The 25,663-nt window shown below is 37.3% G+C and overlaps 1 protein-coding gene across 1 annotated transcript in view; it reads left to right on the forward strand.

The window, feature by feature from the left end:
• IL1RAPL1 (interleukin 1 receptor accessory protein like 1) overlaps positions 1-25,663 on the forward strand; it is a 1,327,113-nt gene that overhangs the window by 1,275,559 nt on the left and 25,891 nt on the right. Inside the window, exons 8-9 of the mRNA XM_027096331.1 lie at positions 5,522-5,645; positions 8,327-8,472. Of these exons, the coding sequence (XP_026952132.1) occupies positions 5,522-5,645; positions 8,327-8,472 (270 nt within the window). The remainder of the gene's footprint in view (positions 1-5,521; positions 5,646-8,326; positions 8,473-25,663) is intronic.

Raw genomic sequence — 25,663 nt, forward strand, 5'->3', positions numbered from 1 at the left:
TTGCATGAAAATCACCTGGGAGTGCTTGTTAAAAATGAAAATCCCTGGAACCCTATACACTTGCTGAGTCAACATCTGGTTTTGGGAGAGTGGGAGTAAGTTTTTTTGACAGTAAGTTCGAGACTCACTGGCTTCAGTAAAGAAAAAAATATAACATCTGGAGCCATATTCATCTAAACTAAATGATATTGTAGAACATATGAGTGTATAAAATAAACTCTGGCCTGAAAGTTAGTGGAAATTTGCTAGAAGAAACAAGGTTAATGGTAGCATGAGGAGTTGCAATACTAATAACCTTTCCTCTAGTTGCTATCAAAATCTGGCTATGGGGACTTCCCTGGCAGTCTATTGGTTAGGACTCCATGCTTCCACTGCAGGGGACACGGGTTCCATCCCTGGTCAGGGAACTAAGATCCTGTATGCCACATGGTGCAGCCAAAAACAAAAATCTGGCTATGATTATTTTAAAGTTGAATATCTGGAATAATCTATTCATGATTTTTCTAGGCACTATGCTGCGTCCTTTTATTGTTTTTCCTTTTTAATTGAAAGCATACTCAGATACACATTAGACAACAAACACAATAAAGAAAAATTTGTGATCATTCACTATTGTCTTAATTTTCTTTGTATTATTTTCTGTTCTACTGAAGCTTTTCTAATTATATATTTAAATCTGTCAGTCGTGAACTTTCTTGTTACTTCTAGGCTCTAATTCTAAGAAAAGAGTTTTTTTCCTCTACAGATTTATAAAATAATATATTTTCTCCTAGATAGTATATACATTTTATAATAATATTTAACTCTTTAATAAATCCCAATTTTTTTTGTTGTATTATGTGAAATTAATTTTTGTTTCCAGGTCATAATTCAGTTCTGATAACACATTGCCTGGAGTTAAGTCTGGTACAATTTCTGAGCATTTATATCATTTTTCTTTAAAAGCATAAGCCTTCAATAGTTTATTCATTTCCTATAAATTCTCAACTAAAATTATAAATACATCACAGGGCCTATAGCACAACAGTGGGGAAATAAGCATTTTAGGTATGATGTTGATAATTACATTCTGTGGTCTAATAAAAGCCCTTTTATCTTGATAGTGTTTTTATAATTTTGAACAACACTGGTTATTAATAAAATAATTATATGTAATAATAAATTTTTGGTTTAATAGTAAGAACCACAAAAATACTGCTTCACATTCACTAGAATGGCTATAATCAAAAAGACAGGTAACAAGTGTTGGCAAGCATGTGGAGAAATTAAAACTCTCATACATTCCTGGTGAGAATGTAAAACGGTGCAGCCACTTTGGAACACAGTTTGGCAATTCCTCAAACATTTAAGCATAGAATTATAATGCAGCAGTTCCATTCCTAGACATATAACCAAGAGAAATGAAAGCATATGTCCACACAAAAATTTGTACAAGTGTTCAAAGCAGCTTTATTCATGATAGTCAAAGAGTGGAAACAACCCAAATGTGCGTCAATTGATAAATGGATACACAAAATGTGGTATATCCATACAATGAAATATTATTTAGCCATAAAGAGGAATGAAGTATTGATATATACTGTGACATGGATGAACCTTGAAAACATTAAGCTAATCAAAAGAAGGCAGAAACAAAAAGCCACATACTGTATGATTTCATTTATATGAGATATCCGGAATAGGCAAGTCCATAGAGACAGAAAGTAGAAATAGGTGAGTGATTGCCAAGGCCCAGGGGTTTGGGAGGAACTGACTAGTGACTGCTAATTGGTTCAGGATTTCTTACTGGGGTGATGAAAATCTCGTATACATTGATTGTGCTGCTGGTTTCACAGTTCTGCGAATATACTGAAAACCATTGAATTGTACATTTTAAGTGGGTCAATTGAGGATATGTGAAATATACCTCAAAAGAGGTATGAAAAATATGCATGCAATATCTTTGAAAAACAACTTTATAGAAAGTGGTGTGCTGGTAAATGTTTAACAATTGGCTCTCCCAGTGTCATTCTGAGAATTACACCACCATATAGGTGGTTGATATTTTCATTTATATTGGAAATAAGAGTGAAACATTGGAGATGTATGTCAGAACTTCATTTGTTCATCAGTGATGTAAGCAAATCCTTTGCTGAATTAGATGATAATTTTTGGATGCCAGAGGAATTTTTTTATGTTTGCAGTATTACCAGTGTAACAGCTATAGACATGACACTTTGAAGTTTAATCTGCATTATTAACATTTTCTCCATATTGTCTTAAGTACAGACAATCAGCAAAACAGTAAATCATAGCCTGATTTGTAGCATTTGGCAATTCGTGGGGTAAATACTCTCACCATGGCTGATTGCTGGCTACTAACATAATCTCACTTACTGTGCATTTGGGAAGAGATGTGCAGTAATACACTATTATATGGTATTTCTGCCATACCAATACCACAGAAGAAGAATATGGAAAAATAAATAGGAGAGTTAGAGTTTGGGCTATTTTTTACCTTAGTTTTTAATATAGTATATTTAATTATAAGTTTCTATAATTTAATTTTTAATAATGACTATGTTTAACAACCTGCTTAAAGAACTTCTGGAAAATGTAATAGCTGATTCTTAACAGGCTGGTGTGAGCCAGCTCCGACCCACAAGAGAATTAACACCTGAATGAGGAGGCGCTGAATGTTGAAGACTAGTTTACAAGATAGACTTGGCCTGTTGAGATAGGCTGGAGACATGTAACCTTTAATTAATGAAGCTTTGAAAAAAGAAATCAAGGAAAAATGCAAGTACAAGAGATATTAAGCAGGGTATTAATTTGAAATTATTTATTGAGTTGCTAATATATTCAACACGCTGTAATGGGTCTAGTAATATACAAAGGTAGTTACAGATGTAATTTCTGCCTTTGGGGAGTGAATATCCTAGTTGCTGCACTAGACATGCAAACAAACCAACTATTGTGAGGAATATATTATGATAAAGTACAGATATGTTCCAAGGACTAGAGAGGAGAAAAGACGGAGTGAAGAGGTGCTATTTGAGTTGGGACTTAATAGATGAGGAGTAATTTACTAGGTGGAAATGAGGAGAATTTAAAGCGAAGAATATAACATTAAAAAGCGTGAGAATGTGAAATAGATCATGGATGGACTACTCATAAAACTCAGATGCTAAAATCCTGTTATGTAACTGGCATGTCCTGCTTCATCAGCCTGAGTTACAAACACAGTCATATTATTTTTATTTTCCTAATTCCTGTTTCCTAATTGCCTAATTAACTTTCTAACCAAAATTTGCTAATTATATTTTCCTAATTTTCCTGGTTGTGCTTATGAATCTCTATCTATCCTTATTGAGTGGAAGTGCATCATCTGTCCCTAGGATCTAGAGACTGTCATACAGAGTGAAGTATGTCAGAAAGAGAAAAACAAATATCGTATATTAATGCATGTATGTGGAGCCTAAAAAAATGGTACAGATGAACTGGTTTAAAGGGCAGAAGTTGAGACACAGATGTAGAGAACAAACGTATGGACACCGGGGGGGAAAGACGCGGGGGTGTGGGGATGGTGGTGTGCTGAATTGGGCGATTGGGATTGACATGTATACACTGATGTGTATAAAATTAATGACTAATAAGAACCTGCTGTATTAAAAAAAAAAGATGAAAGAAGGATAAATTTTAAAGAAACAAACAAACAAAATTAATAGTAAAGGAACCTATTTAAAGCTGCATTTGGGCTTCCCTGGTGGCGCAGTTGTTGAGAGTCCGCCTGCCGATGCAGGGGACACTGATTCGTGCCCCGGTCTGGGAAGATCCCACATGCAGCGGAGCGGCTGGGCCCGTGAGCCATGGCCGCTGAGCCTGCGCGTCCGGAGCCTGTGCTCCGCAAGAGAGGCCACGGCAGTGAGAGGCCCGCGTACCGCAAGAAAAAAAAAAAAGCTGCATTTTGCCTCTTAAAAGTTTGTAGACATTTTCTGGACTTGACTTATCTGGTCACTAATAACGGTTATTGTATATAGAATCAAAGTCCATAAGGAATCACTTAGTTGGAGAACATTCAGACATAAACAAGCATAACATAAAAGGAGAGGCTATATCATGCACCTTAGAAATATTAGAACAGCAAGAACTTAGTTATGAACTATTCTTACACAGTGGACATAAGTAAAATAATAATACGAATTTTATCCAATAAAAATTTTCTTATTGTGGAACTTGGAGAATAAATTTTACATATAGGTTGACCCATACCAGGACTTAAAAAGAATGCATCTGTAACTGCATTGTGCTTTGCTCTGGGTTCATGTTGTAGAATCACTTGTAAGCCCCGTTTCACGAGGTGTGCACTATTAACTCATAGTTTAGCTGTGAGGCTTGCAGTCTTTAGGAACCTCGTTCTCTTCACCTTAAAGTCAGAGTTGTCAGAGTCCTCTAGAATATTTTCAGGAATTTATGAAATGAAGGAAGTTTCCTTACTTCAGATGCCTATAAAGGTATCCCTGGAGCCTAGTTTTCAGCCCTTCATGTAGTCCTCATCCTTGTGAGTTCCCCTGCTCCAGTCTAAGCTGGAGTAGGTCTCCACAGGTCTCTATCCCACCCTGCATTTTCTAGCTCTACTTGGAGACAGCAAGACCTTAAAACTATAATGGTGCTGGTGTATTTCAGTTCTCTAATGCCGCCTGAGGCTTGGGGAAACCAGGTGTTTGCAAAATCACATTACCTGTTCAGAAATACGCCTTATTTTCTGCAGGCATTAAATTCGCTTCCACTTTTCAGTCAGGGACCTCCACTTACCTTATTAAGTAATCAACCAATCTGTATTCACCATTATAGTGGTCTCTCTTGAGTAGCATATTGGAAGAAACTCATCTCCACAGTAGTAGTATTGATTTTACATCTTATAAACATCCCAAATATTTATTCTCAGGAGTTGTTCATTTGTATTTTAATGCGCTTTTTTACCTGAGCGTGTGTTGGTTTCCTAATTAAAATACTATTCCTCATATAGTACAAATATTTTAATAACATTTTTAGGGGATCCTGCATTTTACAATTTCATTTCTTTCCCATGAAAAGATTTTGTTCTCTTTCTGTTTTCCACATTCAGGACTGAGAAACATCTTCTACCTGCTTTACAAAATCTTATATTATCAACATTATGTACTGTCTGATATCATGCTTTGAGAAGGGCACGTCACCTCCATGGTACCATTCCCAATAATTCATAACCTCAATTTAATCATGTGGAAAAATCAGGCAAACTTAAATGGAAGAACCTTCTATGAAATAACCGACCAGTGTTCTTCAAAATCTTATAAGTAATTCACTTTCCACTAAATAAGCTGTCAAAAGCCCACATGAATTTGACAAAGATAGAAAACATCTGAAAAATGTGACTTTAGAAAGATGTTTCATTAAAACAATGAAGTGATTAAAATGTTACCTGCCACTTTGCCTAAAATAAGAGTGTACAAACAGTTTTATAACACATTTTCATCACTTCTCTCAACAGGCGATTCAGCTAATCTAACCTGCAGAGCTTTCTTTGGGTACAGTGGAGATGTCAGTCCTTTAATATACTGGATGAAAGGAGAGAAGTTTATTGAAGATCTGGATGAAAATCGAGTTTGGGAAAGTGACATTAGGTAAAGTAATTTTTGTCTTTTAACTTGTACAATCAAGATTAACTTTTGTTCTCTTAGTGAATAGAAAGTGAACTAAAAGAAAAGAAGGGGTTTGGGGGAGTGTTTTACTATTATAATAAAAATATTGCAACATTTAGTGGCAAAGAGGCAAAATAGTCTTGAGAGTGTGACTATGAAATTGTCAAACAGGAGTGCCATTTGCAAAGAATTTAAGAGAATTAAAAAGGAGTTTTTCACTAAGGAATAAACTGAGTGTGAGAGAGACCAAAATAGCATCAAATATGGAAAATGTCTGAGATCAGATGATACAGCCACTATGTAGAACAATATGGGGGTTCCTTAAAAAAACTGCAAATAGAACTACCATATGACCCAGCAATCCCACTACTGGGCATATACCCTGAGAAAACCATAATTCAAAAAGAGTCATGTACCACAATGTTCACTGCAGCTCTATTTACAATAGCCAGGACATGGAAGCAACCTAAGTGTCCATCGACAGATGAGTGGATAAAGAAGACGTGGCACATATATACAATGGAATATTACTCAGCCATAAAAAGAAACGAAATTGAGTTATTTGTAGTGAGGTGGATGGACCTAGAGTCTGTCCTACAGAGCGAAGTAAGTCAGAAAGAGAAAAACAAATACTGTATGCTAACACATATATATGGAATCTAAAAAAAAAAAAAAAAAGGTTCTGAAGAACCTAGGGGCAGGACAGGAATAAAGACGCAGACGTAGAGAATGGACTTGAGAACACGGGGAGTGGGGAGGGTAAGCTGGGACGAAGTGAGAGAGTGGCATGGACATATATACACTACCAAATGTAAAATAGCTAGCTAGTGGGAAGCAGCCATATAGCACAGGGAGATCAGCTTGGTGTTTTGTGACCACCTAGACAGGTGGGATAGGGAGGGTGGGAGGGAGACGCAAGAGGGAGGGGATATGGGGATATATGTATATGTATAGCTGATTCACTTTATTATAAAGCAGAAACTAACACACCATTCATTGTAAAGCAATTATACTCCAATAAAGATGTTTAAAAAAAACATGGAAAATGTGATATTATGCCTTCGGTTTATAAGAGCTCTTTTTCTTAATTGTTGAGAGAAGATATTAACAGGTTTCTAGGATTCAACCAAATACAATCTTTCTAACTTCCTTTTATATGTTTTTACATATTTTAGGCATCATGTTGACTATAAAGCACTTGATAGGAATGATAAAGGATACAAAAAATGTTTTTATCACCTTTTTTAGTCTGACTTTAAGGTCTAAACATTAATATAGTGGGAATAATAGTGAATAATTAAAATACAATCAATTTTGAGGGCATCATGCTTAAGCCTCTTCTTTTTTAAAAAAAATAATTAATGTATTTGTTCATTTACTTTTAAATATTGAGGTATTCAATTATGACCCAAAGTAGGCTTATACACAGATACTCATTTTTAATCATAATGTAAATTGGCAAATATATTAATAAATAAGCTATAAGTGCATCAAAATACTGATCAATTGTAAACATTCTCCCATCTAAAGATCGCCTCTTCTGGGTATATATGAGCTTTTTAACTAAATTCTTCTTCTTAAATGTGAGGAGTTTTAAAACTTGATGAAAGGTATAAGAGAAAAAGGTTTTCGATAGAAAATAAAAACCTATAGAACTGTCATATAAGATTATTTCTACTGGAATTTTCTTCCTGGCAACAAATACACAAGAATATTGCACTGCAGTTGGGTTCTGAAATGCCCAGATGAGTAATTCTCCAGTATGTACTAAAATGTTCCTCTGCCATTTCTCATGTTCAAAACTTCACTATTATCTCATACCCATACACTCTGAAATGCTAAGGTTAAAGAAGGATAATGAACCTCCTAACTTTTCCCCTCTCTCCTGTTGTGGGTGCTCAGGGAATGTTCTAGAAAGGTATTTTTCTTTAATTCTGCATTAGGAAGTATTGTGCAGAGATGAGTTACCAAGCAGGTGGGAGGGTAGAGGTGGAAACTTTGTGAGCAAGGAAAGGGAGGCTTACTTTGAAGTTTTCCATTTGTTCTAAAAAGATTGCTAAAATCCTTGACACTGAGATTAGTGAGCGTTTACCATTAATTTTAAATGTCAGAATTAAACACTTCATCAAACTTTTAGTCTACAGTTTTGTAATTTCATGTTTCTTTTAAAATAGGAATTGATTTGCACCATTAAAAAAAAATAGGCTAGAGGTTTCAATTGAAATGTCAAAATAGCTCAGAAATTTTCTATTCTTCCTTTTATTTTTTTAAATTAACCTGGTAGATAATTAGTCCTCCAGCCGAAGACATTAGAATTTCTTATCTCACCCTTACATCATATTTCTTCTTAAAGGGAAAGCAATTTGTAAACTTTTCTTCAAGGTCTCTCTCACCTCTTTATTATGATAGTGTGATTGTCCTGCTAAGAGAGATAATTAACTGCAACTTAATTAGCATCTACAAAGACAAGCTTCCTTATTAGAAGTGAAGAAGAAAAGGGCATGATATAATTTAATTAAGATAGCATTAATCCATGACCAAATTTGAAGCACAGATGCTGTAGGTTTTTTCACATCAGATTCAGATTCATCTAAATGTTTTTCTTTTTCATGTATGTGTATGTTTGTGTGGGGTTTTTTGTTTCGTTTTGCTTTATATTTTAGAATCCTCAAGGAGCATCTTGGGGAACAGGAAGTTTCCATCTCATTAATTGTGGACTCTGTAGAAGAAGGTGACTTGGGAAATTACTCCTGTTATGTTGAAAATGGAAATGGACGTCGGCATGCCAGTGTTCTCCTTCACAAACGGGGTGAGTGTAACCTTCTAAGCTTGAGTGGTTGACTTAACCTTTAATGGAAGGGAAGTAATTGGGAAGCAAAAAGTTTTTTAATTGTTTTTACATAAATTTATTCTAAATAAAATAATTACATTAGCATTAGGGCCATCAAAACATGTAACACAGCGGACAGGTGACTAGCTCATACACTAGAGTCAAACTCAGATTCCTTGCTTTGTTTTTTTGTTGGTTTGTTTGTTTTGGCCGGGCCTCCTGGTATGCAGGATCTTAGTTCTTGAACCAGGGATCAAACCCACCAGGGACTGAACCCATTCCCCCTGCAGTGGAAGCGGGGAGTCTTCACCACTGGACCACCAGGGAAGTCCCCCTTGCTCTGTTTTAATACCAACTATATAACCTTAGGAATGATATCTAACTTCCTTAAGCTTCAGTTTTCTGATAATATGGAATGGGGAAAATAATAATATCAACTCTTCAGTGTGTTTTAAGGATGAAAGAAGACAGTAAATGTGAAGAGCTTGGCATGGAGCCTGTACACAGGAAGTATTTAGTTAGATGCTACTCTTTATTATTAGAAATAGGCAAACCAATTAAAAATAACCAGGACAGTTTTAAGTCAAAGATTGTGCTCCTTATTGGAAGGTTGTTCCTTGAGTGTAAGAATTATGTCCAATGGATTCCCCATTGTATTTCTTTTTGACTTTTTTTCTGCCTTGGATAAATTTCACATGTGTAGTATCCTCCGATGATTAATAATAATTCGCTAGTGAATTATTTGTCAATTATTATTCATGAATAGCAATTCACTAAATCTGATTCCACGGCAACCCCAGCACCTTACACACAGGGATAAAATATATATAAATAGATATTGAATTGTTTGAAATTATAGACGATTGTAAAATTTGAGCCATGCCTTTTAGTTGGTGAAACTTTTCATGTACATCGCGGAGAAAAATATATTTTTTCTACATTATGCTAAGTGAAAACTTTCTGGATGTTCTCTTACTCAGCAAATTCACAGTGATTTTAATTTCAAAGCACATGTTTAATCCTAAACTCTTTGAGGTTGGAAAAGAAAGAGAATGCCGAAGACTGTTCCCCTCACTTTAGTGGACAATAGATTCTCTTTGAATAATGTTACTGAAAGCTATTAAAACAGACACTTCTGTTGTCAAGGTGACTATAATATTAAAATACTTTACTTTTGAGGGGATGTTAACAGAGGGAAAAGGTAAGCAGCAGTTAGTAAGCAATATGATTGTTTGTTTCTCTAGCTTAACACATATATTCAGTCAATGAAGGGATTTAGAGTAGAAATATTATACATATAAAAGGACAGAAATAGCTTCTCACGGTTGGAAGCAATTTAAATGTGTAATTGAACTACTCCATAACATCCTCCTCAGTGATCGGTCAGCTTATACTGGATCACATTCCTCCTCAAGGAAGCCAATTCTATCTTTGGAAAAACCTAACTATTAGAAAGCATTCCTATTTCACTGTCTGTCTACTCCTTGACCCCACTTTCAATCTCTCTTCCCCAAAATAGCCCTTCAAAAGTTTGAGGACCGTCACCATAATCCTTCTGGGCCTTCATTTCCCTAGATTCAACTTCTTTAGTTCCTTTTATTCATTCTTCTTTTATGTGGATAAAATACTTGCACCATTCTGGTTACTCTCTTGAGCAACACATATTTCTTTTTAGGACAAAGTAGGAGTGACAGTTAAAGTACGGAAGCTGGGTTGTTTCCAAGGAGGATACAATTATTAAAGCTCTCTTCTAGCAGCCAGGCACACAGCCAGGAAGGGGCACACAGCCCCACGCTATTTTTAGCATGTGTGGCCTAAGGCCTAAGCATGTGTGGCCTAAGGCCTAAGGTTGCCCATAGCTACAGAAGCTTCCAGTACTACAAAAATAAATGACTGAGGAATCAAGGAAATTGTTTGAAAAAACTTTTCCAATACTGTCTAATTCCCCAAACATGAAGAAGAAAGTAGTGGACAATGTTAGAGCACTCTTGAATACTTAGATCTTCCACAGTGTTTTTCAAAGATGTATTTATGCCAACAGCATTTTATTCTTAATAAAAGCAGTAAGAAGCCAAAAAGAGTTCTTCAAGGTCATGTTCTCCAAAAGTCCCTCTTAAAGTTAGTGTTCACCTTCCTTTTAAGGGAGCTGCAGCAAATAAGTCATCAATTCACAATGACAGCAGTGTGGAATGGTCTACCCCAATCATCTACGGGGGAAAAACAAAGGACTCTAGTTAACAGATGGCATAACTGCAAGTTCCCCAGCCCTGAAAGGTTCAGAAGGTCAAGACACAGCACATGTGAGCTGATAGTTTGGGTCTTTGATCATAGAGTCCCTGAAAGAGTTAAATTGCTGTCATGCTAGCAATTATGTAATGACCAGATGCGTTACTGTATTGCTTGAGGGGCTTCCCTGGTGGCGCAGCGGTTAAGAATCCACCTGCCAATGCAGGGGACACGGGTTTGAGACCTGGTCCAGGAAGATCCCACATGCCGCGGAGCAACTAAGCCCGTGCACCACAACTACTGAGCTGCTGAGCCTGCGCTCTGGAGCCCGCAAGCCACAACCACTGAGCCCCCATGCCACAACTACTGAGCCCCCATGCCACAACTACTGAAGCCCGCACGCCTAGAGCCTGTGCTCTGCAACAAGAGAAGCCGCCGCAATGAGAAGCCCGCGCACCGCAACGAAGAGTAGCCCCCACTCACTTCAGCTAGAGAAAGCCCGCGTGCAGCAACGAAGACCCAACGCAGCCAAAAATAAAATAAATAAATTTTTTAAAAAAGAAAAGGAAAATCCTTGCTTGGGAATATTCAGAGTTGTTGATTCCTGCAGCCAGGGAAGGTACTTGGACAGTTAGGATCATGTCACATGCTATACAGAGAACTAGGTTATACAGTGAAACAGAGACAAAGGGCCATGGGGCCATATTAGTGTATGACTACCCTGCCCCTTATTCCTCACTCTAGTCCCTGGCCTGACAAGCTTGAGGGTTAGATCCTTGTTCCAAAAAGAACCAAAGCAAAGAGTAGACCAACATTCACTACTGTGCTATTTCTTGTCTCCACCATTGCCTATTGAATTGAATTCCATATATGTCGCTGAATCTTTTACCCAGATGTCTTTGCTTAGATTCCTAATTGCTGCTACCCGATTCGACCACACATCAAACACTGACCTTCAGTTTCCCTCCAAAACCCCGCCCTTTTATTTTCCTTTCATTTTTACGTTTTCCGTTTCTCTAACACAAACAATTCTCCAGATGGGTACTCAGCAGCATTGTGCTCTGGCCTCTGGGCTAGCCCCTCTTGCACCAATCAGGCAGTCCTAAATTTCTCACTCATCCGCTGAGTTTTTCGTCCATACTCTAATTCTGGATGACCTCACAGCGTGGACATGTTTACTGTCTGGAGCAAAGTAGTTTAATGTTTAAGGGTTGGGACTCTGGAGCAAGGCTGTCTGTATGAAACCTACTCTCTGCTTACTAGCTATGCTATCTTGGACAAATCCCTTATTCTCTGTGAGCCTCAAATTCCTCTTGTGTAAAAGGGGAATAATAATAGTACCTTCCATATAGAGTAGCTATGAGGATTTAATAAATGAATATATATCAATATGTATCACAATGTCTGACGCATATTTATCACCTAGTAAACGTTAGCAGCTATTACATGATTTTTCTACTCCAACTACATGATGTTCTGGCTAATTTAGGATGCAGCAATAATGTGTTCCATTAAAAACTCCCTGAAATCTAATTTATTGTTCATTAAAATGGTCAGCTGCAGCTCCAGCAATTTTGTTCCGTTGATTCTGTATTTTTCTTTATAACAGATTTACTTTAGTTTGAATGTGCTGTCCGAAAGGAGATCTTCATTTATTTATTCATGCATTTAATGATAATTGTTAAGAACCTACTATGTGTCTGGCACTCATAAAATTAAATGAACAGGAAATAAGAACCAATATAATTTGAAATGCCATCATCTGCTTTTTAAATTACATTGATATTAAGCACTTTTAATGTATTGATAGAATTGTGCTTCTAGGGAATGTTTGGCTTTGAAGCTGTCACATTAAGGGAATGTTCATTAACAGTCCTGTTGTGAATGGTTATGTTTAGATATATCGATTACAGTATTATGGCACTTCATTCATCACGAAGCAGTTTGGGGACTGGCAGAGTATCTACCTCAGAGACTAGCACTAGTTAATAATGATAAATATCTGGTTTTTCTCTATTCCCCCTCAAACCCATTTTAATTGTTGCATGTGCAGTCTCTCTCTCTCCCTCCCTCCCTCTCTCCCTCCAAAGAGTGTAATCAATGGGAATTAGACTTGCTCTATAAACTCCCTAGTCCTCGGAATATCTTTAGTAATGTAATTAACATGTACATCATTTAGGACGCATTGTTTTAAAGCCAGATGAATTTAGACCCAGTGGAGTCCTTATCCCTTCTTATAATGAATCATTTTTGTACTCTGTGCCCCTATCCTTGTTGGTATTTACCTAGTGCATTTATTTGCTGAGAGATACAGTAAGACTATAGAACTGTTTAAAGCTCTCTCGGGGCTCATCCTTTGACATCTTCGACCATTGATTTCAGAATATGGAAAAGCCAAACTTTGCCCAGGCATCAAAACCTCCTACATCTCTTTATGGCTGCATCTCCCGAAAAAGACCATGACCCATTAAAAACTGAGTAGACATCCACAGAAGAGTCACTTTTACTGAGTCGTTACTGTGGGGGAGGAAAAATCATTTTCCCTCTACCTTTCTAGGTTCTTGGCTGAGACACACCGTGTAATAAAAGATAGATTAACAGGAGAAAAACAAACATAAATTTAATAGCATATATTCCTCCTGTATACGTGGGAGAAACCCAGGAAAGCTGAGTAACTCCCTGAAGTGGCCCAAGCCAGCACCTTAATTACCATCTCCAGCTAAAGACAAAACAAGGTGTTGGGGAGCAGGGAGGTGGCCAGGAAAAGCACAGTAACCATGGGCATGGTTGTTCTGCAGATTTAATTCTCTGCCTTCTCCACTGATGAGTTTCTGGAGATTCAGAGTCATCCTCTCCCTGGTACAGCAAGGGAAACACCCTTACAAATGAGGATTTCTTTTATAAATGTAAATATCTCTTACAAAGAGTAACTTCTACTCGGTTTTTAGAGCTTCTCCTGTGTCTGCTGTCTCTTAAAAATAATCAGCCTTAATGTTTATATCAAAGAGGCATATTTTCGGAGGGTATATTCTGTCCCTCTTCTTTGCTTGTGCAATGCCAAAATATTAAAGAACTTTAGTTATGTTGCTGCAGCATCTCCAAATCAGAGCCATCAGGTTTAACAAATTCTCTCTTTGGATAAGATCTGACATTTTGAAGTCAAAGTTTTATTCTATCCTGTAACATTTTTCTTGCTTCTCTGCTCCTCAGTTATGTAAGACATTTAATCTGACCTCAATTCTTTTTTTTTACTTGGCAACTAACACCAAAACAAATAAACAAATAAAAACCACGTTGGAGGCTATTATGAATGCCAAGAGCACAAATTGTCTGGTACTAGTGATTTTGTACCTTTGAGTTTCTTGATATGGACATTGCAACAAGATTATTTGACTGCCTCCAAAATTACAGGCATGAAAACTAAACTTTTGAGCTATTTCCTCAGATATAGAATATATGATTTAAGTGAGGTTAACTCCAAGTTATTTTTGCCTCAACAGTGGAATATCTTTTCAAAGGTCTGTTGATCCCAGTTTTTCTTGATCAGCTACAGCATGGATATTTGTTACGTAGCATAGTTTTGCCTTTCAGTCCTTTTGGTTATTGTTTTCCTAAGTGTGAATTGGAATATCCAAGCAGCATCTTTGTTAGGAAAGAAAAGGACCACTCTTAGCTGATGATTAGCTTATTTCTCAATTAATAAGTAACAAGGGAATGATCCAGGACCACACCCATATTGAGAGCCGAGAATGATAAGCCCTTCAGTTTTTGGTTTTTTTTTGGCGGTACGCGGGCCTCTCACTGTTGTGGCCTCTCCCGTTGCGGAGCACAGGCTCCAGACGCGCAGGCTCAGCGGCCATGGCTCACGGGCCCAGCTGCTCCGCGGCATGTGGGATCTTCCCAGACCGGGGCACGAACCCGTGTCCCCTGCATCGGCAGGCGGACTCTCAACCACTGCGCCACTAGGGAAGCCCAGCCCTTCAGTGTTTATCATTCTTGTTAACCATGTGGGCCAGAGCTCTTAGTATTTAGTTTATATATGGGCATAGTCATTGGAAGTCCTTTATTTTGTTTGTTTTCCTAACTAAATGTTAAATTCTTAATAAAGATCTTTAACTTGTACTTCTCTCTTATATCTTTAACTTGTACATCATCACATAAATGTGATGTACGGGGTGGTTAAAGTTCAGTAAGGAATCTCCAGATTGAACTTATAAATGCCCCCGAGGCGAGGAAGCCAAGCCAAACACTCGCCATCATGCTTGCCTGTAATACCTGTAGCTTTGGGTGAATTCCTCACTTTCTGGGGTCCCCCAAATATCCTGAGGTTCCTGCACCTGCCAGGAAGTGACCTGCCTTACTCCCCTGGTAAGGCTGCCGGGAACCCTGTAAGCAAGGTGCCAGGCTGTTTTTCCAAAGGGCCTTATTGGCTCCATAAAGTCAACCTTAGTTCCTTAAAGCTGTCTGGTCATATCTGAGTCTATGCATGTCTCTCTCAAATAAGACATTCCAGTGAAAACCTTGGTAATATAACAAATTTCCAATTGTGTCCTGTTCCAAGGAGAACAGATTCTTATTGAACTTACGTAAATATAACTAGAATGCCCTGAAAATAAGAGTATTCACCATGAGTTTCTGAATTCTGGAGGGATCAGGTAGGGAGAAAAATATAAATGTTTCAATTCTGCTTATAAAGATATAACTTACCAAATTGCTGTTAAGTCATAGTGTAAGATTAAAGGTTTTCTTATATCTGAAAAACAAAGATTAAAAATGTAGTTATAGTTCAGACAAAAAAATCAAAATTATAATCATATTCATCAATTTATTCAGTCCCATGTGATTAATTCTTGTTGCTCTTATCTTTTGTTAGCAGTTTTGTGAAGCCATCAGTTTTTTGATTAGAGTTCTATAATTTCTTACCCAATTCAGTGGTATCATCTGAAAGTTATCAGAAAGATACATTGTCAAAAAGTCCTTTCTATGGATCTTCTTGAAGATGAAGTTTTTGTTTTGTTTGCAAAAGCATCAGAGTAAAACAATAATTGTCAATAAATGACAAAAGTCTTAAAATGACATGGTTAAAGATCTGATTCACTGTAGTGCAATTGAAAAGGAAATTTGATTATTTCTGTGACATAAAGTTTTAAGATAATAACTAGAATTATGGCTAATAACGTTGTACCAGGAAATATCTGAATTTTATATAATTTCTAGAACATTTATATTAATAACATTTACCCAAATAATATAACCTAAGAACATTTATCATCACTTATTTGACAATGCTTCCCATATCATTTAGCATACCCAATAAGCCTAATTAGTTTAATATCTCTTTTATAAGGAGAGAAAGCAAATATTTTGAGGTATTCCAGGGGCCTTTTGGAAAACCCCCAAATTATTTCCAGGTCAATAAGACTTCATCAGAATTTTACTTGTGGGAAGTTTGTCAAAAATATCAAAAAATTTTAAAACACTTGTCAAATAGGATCCTAGGTCACTATGAAACAATACTTAGTTATTCACTTAATCAGAATGACAAAGACTTCACAGGCAAATACAGAAAGTTAAATAGTTGTAAAACAACTTAGCTCTTATAATATTTTTTTTTTTTTTTTTTTTTTTTTATTTTTTTTTAGCTCTTATAATATTTGAAGAGACTCGGGTTTCTTTCCTAAATAGTCAGAGACCTGATAAAGATAAAACATAGAATTTTTGTTTTTCTAGACAGATGCCATTAATGATAAAGAAAATATTTGTTTACAATTGCTTATTAAGAGCAGACCAATGATCTAAAAAAAACCTTTGTGCTTTTAACAGAAAGCAAAACCAAATTCTAATTTTGTACAAGTGTACCTTTGATACTGAAATTTATTCACATAATTAAATTTATCCCAATCTTAGCCAGCTTGATCACACATAAAATTTCTTTCCCAAGATCCCTTTTTCACAAAACTTCTACAACTTTCTATGGCCACTTTAGCTTGCCCCTTTTTCTCTTTCCCAGTTTGAAATAATCAGCTCTAGGACAAAAATCACTTTTATTTCTCTCAACAAAAATGCATCTCCATTATCTCATGCCTTTTCTTACCCCAAAATACATTTTACTTCCCTTGCATACAGAATTGTTTCCCTTATTATCTCTAGTATCCTTAATCACATGTAATAATTAGAAACCTTAATTTCTAGTGAAAACAAAGAAATAATTGTGAACTACATTAGCATTTTGTGGTATGGAAAATTTATAAATACACTTTTTTTAAAATTTCAGCTCTTTTAATTTTTTATTGAAGTATAGTTGATTTACAATATTGTGCCTATAAATACCTTTTATAATTTCTAGAAATATATGACCTTTTAAATAGTGCAATCTTTCAATGTGGCACAAGACATGGTTACTAAAAGACTGAAATTCATCTTTAGTTTCTCCGCAATAGGAAGTCAAAAGTAGATAAGACTATGTTCAATAATTAATGTTTTATTATTTTATCTTATTTGGAAATGATCTAGATATTTAATGAATTTCCATCATTTAATTTGATCTAGCAAAACCCTAAGGGTGTTAAGTTACCAGACAGATTTGGGGAACTATTTAAGTAAACAATCATCGTTTTAGAAAGTTCACCTGAAAACTCTTATCTCATTTACATCTATTTAATACATTCGTTTTTAATAATCGCACTTAGATTACCCCTGAAGATTTTATGAGACATTAAAGCAGTTAGCCATCTTAAGTTATTTTTCTTGTTGACAAATTTTGTAGCAGAGATAACATGAACTTATTTGACTTTTAGTAAACCTAGGTAGAATAAAAGTATTGTACTGAATGCTGATAACTCTAAAGATACACTTGTTTTAATTAAACCAGTAAGTTTAAATTTGCTTTTATTGACTAAAGATTAATCATAGATCACATGAAGTTAAAAAACATTTGCGTTAGTTCCTGTGACATTTAGAAATAATTTATGTAAGCATTTACTTTAAGCTGAGTAAATAGAGCTCTTTTACAAACTAATTATGGCATGACCATCTAGAGATATAAAAATAACCCTATCTGTAATGTACACACCAGAGAGAATATTCCCACTGGTCCTAAAGGCAAGCTGGGTCTACCTCACCACACCCTTGCCCACGATCTTTGCAGGTATCTCTGGTGATAGCTCCATTCTGGGAACAGGTCCTTTGTTTAAATTATTTTAGGCAACTAAGACAGACGTAAAAAGAAGAACTTCCTGAGTTTCTATTTCTTAAAAATAACCAGACTAGGGCCTCCCTGGTGGCGCAGTGGTTGGGAGTCCGCCTGCCGATGCAGGGAACACGGGTTCGTGCCCCGTTCCGGGAGGATCCCGCGTGCCGCGGAGCGGCTGGGTCCGTGAGCCATGGCCACTGAGCCTGCGCATCCGGAGCCTGTGCTCCGCAACGGGAGAGACCACAGCAGGGAGAGGCCCGTGTACCGGAAAAAATAAAAAATAAAAAAAATAACCAGACTAAGTCGATCCTCATACCAAAGGGACACATTTTGGGGTGGCAAAATTTGCTCCCCTACACCACTCTTGGAAAGTCAACCCAAAGTCCCTAGAGCAGTGCTTTACCGTCTTCTGTTGTGGTTGTTATCGCAATCTTTACAGTACACAGAAGTCACCTAGGAAGTTTGTTAAAAAGTGATTCAAAATCACTCATCTGGGAGTGATTTCCCTTGTTGTCCAGCGGCTAAGATTCTGCACTTCCACTGCAGCGGGCATGGGTTCGGTCCCTGGTTGGGGAAGTAAAATCCCACATGTCGCGTGGTGCAGCAAAAAAATCATTAGTTTGAGGTGAACTCAAGATTTGAATTTCAAACAAGTTTCTTGATGCTGCTGGTCTGTGGACCACAGGTGGCATACCAAGGTCTTTGCCTAGGCAATAGGTACTCTAATAAACTTGGTAGAATCTAACAGGTGAAAAGCAACTAGCTCTCTTGAGTTCACTGTTGCCATCACAGAGGAATGAAAGAGGGGTATAGCCAGTCACTGGGACTAATTCTAACTAATTGCCTCATTCTTTTTACGTGGTCAACACCTTTGAATCTGTTTGAACGTTTGTACATTGCCCTCACATCTAGTCTTAATGAGGTTACTTGCCTCATGTATTCAATGAAATTGTGCTTTATAGAACACATTTGCTACTCAGAGAGATGTCTGAAAGAGCACTGTCTTCAAGTATTAAATAATTAACCTCTTAAATGAAGAGGGCCTTCATTGTTGGACACAGTTCCTCCATATCCCTTTTTAAAAAGGAAATCCACTTAGGGATGTCTCAACAACCTATATATGGATATATACATATATTTCAATCTATGCAAATAGGCTGTATACAGTGTTCAGCCTGTGTAAATAGCAGTTCCCAAGGAGGAGCAAGATATATGATGGGCAGTAAGTACTGCTAATTTCCTGGTTTTTTTTTTTTTTTTTTTGGTTTTTTTGCGGTACGCGGGCCTCTCACAGTTGTGGCCTCTCCCGTTGCGGAGCACAGGCTCCGGATGCGCAGGCTCAGTGGCCATGGCTCACGGGCCCAGCCGCCCCGCGGCATGTGGGATCTTCCCGGACTGGGGCACGAACCCGTGTTCCCTGCATCGGCAGGCGGACTCTCAACCACTGCACCACCAGGGAAGACCTAATTTCCTGTTTTAAACACTTGTATTCAGCTAAATTTCAATTATGTGTAGTAAGGAAGGGCAGACAGTGTGAAGATTGAACCTCCACATATTATTGGTCAATGATATGATCGCAAAACAGGCAAAGAAAAAAATAACACAGTAACAGAACTTGGATAAACAGTTCCTGTGTGTTCAGAAGTTCAAATCATTTTTTACAGGCATCTTTCTAGCATCTAAAGAGGTTATAAAAACACAAGTAAACCTACAGTGAGAGCAGAGGGAATTCACTGGAACTCAGATCTTTGTCTTGGAAAGTAACACACAGGCACTTTAGAAAATAATAATTCAGTTTAAGATATTTGCAAGAAGCCTACAGATATCATTGAGCACGCACATAGCACAATTCCACATATGTGATCAGAGATCACAAGCAGAACAGCATATCCATGGCCACTACCCACCAACACACCATTCACTTTTACTTCTCAGAACTACCTTAATCTTCTCATTATTTCTGGGTCAGGACAACCTATTGACTGGCAATTCTTCATATCCTGCTCAAAGTCTCACTTCACTGCTGGTTAAAGATGATTCATATAATGCTGTTGTATGAGAAAGCAATAAATCATTCCCATTCACTAAAGATGAATTAAGTTCCAGCTCTGGGCAAGGCACTGGGTTCGTTGTCCTCAGTAGTTGAGTCACTGCTGCCAGCGGGATGTCTATCACCGTCCTGGGGCATGAAAGCAACATTGTTGGGGAGAGGAAGATGGCTGTGCATTTTTATGGCTGTGAATTCCTGCACTCGGTTGAGAAATGGCACAACTGGGTCGAAAATGCAAGGTATAACTTCTAATAAGCAGTTCCCTGTATACTGAACTTTGACAACCAGGTCAGTAAAGTGAGAAGTTAGACGTGACACATAAAAAAATGCTAACTACTCTCTCAGGTCATATAGTAGGAAAAAACGTGTTGATTTCCAATAAATTTCCATGGTAACCTGTATTAGATTTTAGTGCTGAGAATTACATTTGCCATCTGTAAGAAATATGTTAGCTATTAGTCTCTATTTTTAGGGCACATATACTATTTTTAGCATGTGTTCTGTGAAGGATGATATATCTGGAGGTAGATTTCTCTAAATTAAAGATGGACATTTAAATGCTATTAAAATAGATTTTGTTTGTACTTCACAAAAAGAAATCCAGTGGTATATTTAAGAAAGCACAAAAAGGTCATTTTAAAGATCACCCAGGAATCATTACCATGAATTAGAATTTGATATGAATGAGGATTGACTGAAAAATTGTGAACAGGGATGAAGAAATGGACAGTTACTTGAGAGTGTTTGTATTTGACTCTTCACTTGTGTGTGACCTAAAGCAAGTCTCTTTATGTCATTGTTCTTCATTTTTATCATTTGTTAACTAATTGTCCTTAAGCCACAGTGCAGTAATCTTGTAAGAACATATTAAACTCCGGGTGACTAAAAGTATATATTAGCCCATTCATCAGATTTTATAGGTTCTCAGAGTTTTGAGTCATTGTACCTCATTTTGCAAATCTTGAAAGTGAAATGAAACAGTTGCTCTTCCCAGGAATTTTCTTATAGTTTTAAGTGTTTGTAAAGTTGACTCAGATCTTTAGATAAGTTCCTGTAACTGCAGAATAGAAATTATAATTCCTTAAGGTATGCTATGGCAGATCAAAGTACTGACTGGTAATGGTTACCAAATTCATGGAAACTAAAATGGAAGAGGCCATTATCAAAAGCTAAAGAATGATACTTAAATTGCCTGACTTAGATCAGTTTGGAATTCTAATTCTAGTATGAAATATAAAGTGAGTATAACTTGAAAACTCATTTATACTACTTCACCATTTCAAGGTAATGACTCACAACTGCTTGGGTGCATTTCTAATTCTCCCCAAGTGAACAAATGCATCTATATTATTTAACTATATCACTATCGAAAGTAGCTAAAAGGAATACATTAAAGATGTCACAACAGAATTCCGTATTGGCCATCATCTTGTGCAGATTAATGTCAGTGGCAACTCAGTAGTCCCATAAAAGTTGATAATATTAAAAAATATATTTTCAACTTGCCACGTGGCATGTGGGATCTTAGATCCCTGACCAGGGATCAAACCCGCACCCCCTACAGTAAAAGCACGGAGTCTTAACCACTGGTCTGCCAGGAAAGTCTGTCAACTTTTAACTGTTCTCAGACCAGTTTAGCTTCCTTGTCTGTAAAACAATGCAATTAGACTAAATGAAATTTGAAATCCATATTTTCTCTAAAGTGGGATTATGATTTTTTTTAAATATTTATTTATTTTTGGCTCTGTTGGGTCCTCGTTTCTGTGCGAGGGCTTTCTCTAGTTGCGGCAAGCGGGGGCCACTCTTCATCGCAGCGCGCGGGCCTCTCACTATCGCGGCCTCTCTTGTTACGGAGCACAGGCTCCAGGCGCACAGGCTCAGTAGTTGTGGCTCACGGGCCTAGTTGCTCCGTGGCAAGTGGGATCTTCCCAGACCAGGGCTCGGACCCGTGTCCCCTGCATTGGCAGGCAGATTCTCAACCACTGCGCCACCAGGGAAGCCCCTGGGATTATGTTTTAACCTGCTTTTTCAGAGAATGTTTGTAAACTGTTGCAAAAAAACATGGTTATTATTTATATAGAGAAAAACTCCCTATTGGTGTTAAATAATTCCTGCTAGACTTGCCTGGCTGAACTAGGCATCTATAAATGGTGATTGGGTAAACAGACAGGTGAATGAAAAATTAATTAGGCTAAAGAGTTTGCCATAAGGGCTCTTAGCAAAACACAGATTATAAACCACCTTGGATAACTCTATTCCAAACTGTCCAGAGTAAAAGGCAAAATATAAGCTATTTTGAAGTGTTAGCATGTAAAACTATAGGTCACTTGCCCCTGTTAAGTTCAGTTGAAACCTAATACACTAGAAAGAGATGCATTAAAAAAAATTTTAACTGAAGTAGTAATAGTGGTTATCTCAGGGCGGTCTGATTCCATGTGACCTTTAATTTCTTTTTCTTATTGTTATATGATTTTCAAAATTTTTACAGTAAATATTTTATAGAGTCAGGAAAAAAGGTGAGAAAAAATAAATGTATTTTGATACAGTCTGAAGAATTTTAAAATTCTTACAGGAAACCTACCATTAATCTGTTTGCTATAAAATCAAGTTATTTCCACATTTTGAAAGTATGTTAAAATATGTTTCCTTGGGCTTCCCTGGTGGTGCAGTAGTTGAGAGTCCGCCTGCCGATGCAGGGGACACGGGTTCGTGCCCCGGTCCGGGAAGATCCCACATGCCGCGGAGCGGCTGGGCCCGTGAGCCATGGCTGCTGAGCCTGCACGTCCGGAGCCTGTGCTCCGCAACGGGAGAGGCCACAACAGTGAGAGGCCCGCATACCGCAAAAAAAAAAAAAAAAAAAAAATCTGTTTCCTTGAATGTATTCTTGCTTCCACTTTATATCTGTCTGTATTAGAAAACATTGCATGTTAGGGGACACCTTTACTTTTGCATTTTCTCAAACCACTGCTAATTTTCACACACCAAAAATCAATACATAGAGTGAGACAATAAGATAGTGCCTTACTCTTTGTGAAGCAGGGCAGTGTTATCGCTGTTTTGGTAAAAGAGAATTCATTATTGAGGACAGACTTTTCATATATCCTGACAACACAGGCCACTAAAACATATGAGCTACCCACTTTATTCTCAACTTTGTCGTGGCTTAAGGAACTTTTTCCTGTTCCCTTAGGAGGAATCAAGGAATGGTAGGTTCTGCCATTGATAGTTCCCAAAGCTTGCCTATTCCTTCATAGAGGGTTAATGAGAGAAAAAGAAAAAACTTAAATGTTGATAAATTCTTGATGAGTATCTCTTTACAAAATGAGAAAGGAAGGCAAACTTACCACTATTTTCCTCAACATTTTTATGTTTTCATAAAACAGAGAGTGGTCAAAAAAGATTCAAAAGGGATAAGAAATGGATTTTTCTGTTATGTCCTTTGAGGGAAATGATCCAGCATACGGTTTTATTATTGTTTTTGCCTTAATAGTCTCTAGCTCTGTGGAATCACCAAGATTTTTTTTTTTTTTTTTTTTTGCGGTACGCGGGCCTCTCACTGTTGTGGCCTCTCCCGTTGCGGAGCACAGGCTCTGGACGCGCAGGCTCAGCGGCCATGGCTCACGGGCCCAGCCGCTCCGCGGCATGTGGGATCTTCCCGGACCGGGGCACGAACCCACGTCCCCTGCATCGGCAGGCAGACTCTCAACCACTGCGCCACCAGGGAAGCCCTCACCAAGATTTTGAATGAAACTTGTCTCATGAGAGAAACAGCTTTTGCTGAACACGTTTTATCCTAATGCTCTCAATAATTATGAAATAAGTTAAAATCTTAAGGGAAGAAAATTATAATAATAACATAAAATTCTAAAGTTTATCAAAGCATCCCATTCTGTATATTGCAATAACTCCGTTTTTACATGTGTAAAATATTTTATAAATCGATTTTTAACAACTGAATATACTGACTATACTACAAATCATCATACGATTTTTTTTAGAAGTGTTCAGTGTTTCTGTCGAGAGCATGGTTCCTTCTATTGGTTATCTAAGCAGTCCAGATGTTCTGGGTTCTTTGGCCAGTCCAAAGCATTCCCAGTGGAAGACCAAATTCTTTTAACTGTGACTACATATCCTCTGGTGGAGGATTGCTTTTAGGATAAACACTGCAGCCCTTAACAAAAAGGAGTAAAATGGCAATGCCACCTTCCCTCTGACAGTTTTCTCTCCAGAGGTGTTTTGTAACATTCCATCTGTGACTGTCTATTTGTATGACATGTTGAAAAGGAAATTCCTAGTAGAGGTAAAACAAATACTTTTTCTTCTAAGAGGTTTTCTTTTAGTCATCAGTGAGGTTTGACACCTTGATATACAATGGCCCTGTCTTCTAAGCTGGTCACTCGAGGCCCATTTAGTTGTTTATTATAGCAGTATCTTTCTTTGTTTGGCTTCTCCCCATCATGCTAAGTTGTACGAGATCTAAGATGATGGAGGCCCCATCTGAATACTTTGTATGTGTCTGTGTGTGCAAAAACCTAATAGTCTGTGTACAGACCACATTATGGTCTTTGGATAGACCTATTTCAAACATTGCTTTCAGAATCCAAAGGGGAAATGTTTTCAGAGATAAAGCTCTGTCTGTGTTAGTAATACCATATGGTACATTTTGAAAATATATGTCAGTTTTCCACTAGGGAGAATCATTGTCCTATTTTTCTGACCTAATTTTAAGAAACCTGACTTAATTGATACCATGAATCCTTCAAACAAATATTTATTTTCAAGGTGCATGCTAGCTGCTTGGAAAAGGAAAAAAAAAAGATAAATATATTCTAGCTGAGAAATCAGAGCATGAATTTGCCTACCATCACCCATCACACCATACACTTGCTTTCCCCGTACTCCACACCAAACTACTTGCCAAACTCCTTTGCAGCCACTGTCCTGTACTGTGCCACATAGTGTCTGATCCCTATCTCTAAGATCCCCCAACAGAAACACAAATACACACACAAACACCCTGAGTGAGTTGCTCACCCGGTCCTTGGTTATTATTCTTATAGTAGAGCATTTTTTACACCCATATAAAAAGCCTAGCAGAGTGACACTTAGGCGCACAATAAATATTAGCTCTTATTATTTTGTTTTTAAATATTTCCTTGCATGCCTGACTCTACAACTACACATAAGCTCCTTTAAGGCAAGGAGCATATTCCATCCATCATTTTATCACTAGAACCCAAAGCACCACACCTGGTACATTTAACGCACTTACAAAACAAAAAGAAAGTGAATGAGTGAGTGAAAAGACAAAAATGAGTAATAATATCAAAGATGTAAAACAATACTTTCCTCATTCTTTAAGTCTATAAAGATTATGTATGTTGTCATTGGATTTATGGATGAAAGAATCCTTTTTAAATCTGTACTGTGAAGTTGACCACTTTTCTATAGAATGAAGTTTTATCATCAAACTAATAGCCTGTGTATTAATAATTACATCCCATCAGTTGCTTGAACCTCATGACACATTGTCTGGAAAAATGGCTCACAGAGATATTCTTGTCATTTTAGAGTGGGAATGCACAAAAATCTAACTTTTCATTAGAAAAGTACATTTGTTCTTATCCAGTCATCCATTTATTCAAATATTCATTGAGCTCCTACTATGTGTCGGATAGTTTTCAAGGCACTTGAGAGAGAAT

The sequence above is a fragment of the Aethalodelphis obliquidens genome, unplaced genomic scaffold, assembly GCF_003676395.1.
Source record: "Aethalodelphis obliquidens isolate GAN/ISIS:26980383/991018 unplaced genomic scaffold, ASM367639v1 scaffold101, whole genome shotgun sequence".
Taxonomy (NCBI): domain Eukaryota; kingdom Metazoa; phylum Chordata; class Mammalia; order Artiodactyla; family Delphinidae; genus Aethalodelphis; species Aethalodelphis obliquidens.